Raw genomic sequence first — 1406 nt, forward strand, 5'->3', positions numbered from 1 at the left:
AAATGCTACTTGTTTAACTTAATGAACCGCATCGGTGGCGCGTGGACTACACCGATGGCAAATGACAGGACAGTCACATGCACAACTCTCATGCCCACTAAAATCATCATGATTGGATTGGAAAGAAAAAGAGACTTTTGAAAAGTAGAAGAAACAGAGATTTCATATCGCTTTCTCATAAGCAAAACAAGACGATGGAATAGGGGAACGAACTTCTTAATGACTCATTACAACGGAGAAAATCTAGCATTACATTTCAGCACTTGAGTTGGAACAAACCAAAGAAAAACAAAGAGATTCCCACTCCCTCATTTATGTACATAAAGCAGTCTAAAAATCTCCCAGGAAAAATACCAAAAGGAACTCCCTAATCACTGTCAAAAACTCAAGCATCAACATTAAAAGAAAAAAAGGGGGAAAAAACAGAAAGCTAGAAAACCAGGGTAGAAGGTGAAAAAAGAGAGGTGTTACCGCAAAACATGCTTTCCCTCTCTCAAGTTCAATCCGTGCGGTTCTTTGCTATGACTTTGCTGTCTCTGTTGCCACCACCATTGCTACTACCGCCACCGCCACTATCTTTCTTCTGTTGCGAAGAAAATAAGCCAAAAACACCAGATTTCGACGAGCCTCGAAGTGAACAAACCGGAACATTCAGAACCGGAGTAATACGGACATTAGCTGAATAAGATCTCTCCATTCCTCGGTGTTTGTATCCGTGGCCACCATTGAAACTGCTCGGACTACTGGAACTTCTCTCCAAGCCATTGAACACGACTTTACCAGAAGAGTTCATGCGAGGACTATCCGCTGAAACTCCACACGATTGTGCAGTAGGCTCCTGTGCTCTCCGCATTGGGCTACGAGCCACTCGAGTTGCCGTTCAAGGGTTCTCTGAAGATAATGCCCTAGGTCTAACTACTCGAACTCTGGAAAGAGTGTTTGTCTTCCGGTGAGAGCTACGGGAGAGAGTACTCGGTTCATCGGAATCGAGAGAGAGCCTTGGGAGATCATCGTGCTCGTGACCTGATGAAGAAGACGAGAGTGAAAGCCGAGAGGAAATTGAGAGCGACTCATTGTCCATGTCCTTCAATAATGGGAGGCTTAAAGATGAGTCAATGGATGCGTTTACGGATGATTTTGAACTGCGGTTGAGAAAGTGCTTCAAGCTTCTGGCCGCATTTTTACTATTGTTGTGATTGGATGCTGATGCCGCCTTTTGATCTTCTGGCTTTGCATTGCTGTTTTGGTAGAGTTTTTTCAGGCCTAGGAGCTCTTTCCAGCGGCTCGAACACCTGGGAGCTTTGGGGGAAAATAAGTAAGGATCTGTAAGAGAAATCTCATTTCTAATGCGCAGATTTGGAGTGTCCGGCGATCTGACCTCAGATATCGTTGGCACTGACATTATC

The 1406-nt window shown here is 44.5% G+C and overlaps 2 protein-coding genes across 2 annotated transcripts; both read right to left on the reverse strand.

Annotated features, from left to right (window-relative positions):
• Positions 1-227: 227 nt before the first annotated feature.
• LOC111384442 lies at positions 228-1036 on the reverse strand. The gene has a single exon (XM_023008719.1). The coding sequence runs from the start codon at positions 851-853 to the stop codon at positions 500-502; it is 354 nt and encodes a 117-aa protein (XP_022864487.1). The 5' UTR covers positions 854-1036; the 3' UTR covers positions 228-499.
• LOC111384441 lies at positions 228-1401 on the reverse strand (the record flags this gene model as incomplete). The annotated part of the gene is made up of 2 exons (XM_023008718.1): positions 228-1292; positions 1379-1401. Coding segments are annotated over 2 exons (435 nt in total), but the record flags the coding sequence as incomplete, so codon positions are not given.
• Positions 1402-1406: the final 5 nt, after the last annotated feature.

The sequence above is a fragment of the Olea europaea genome, unplaced genomic scaffold (assembly GCF_002742605.1).
Source record: "Olea europaea var. sylvestris unplaced genomic scaffold, O_europaea_v1 scaffold29121, whole genome shotgun sequence".
Lineage (NCBI taxonomy): Eukaryota > Viridiplantae > Streptophyta > Magnoliopsida > Lamiales > Oleaceae > Olea > Olea europaea.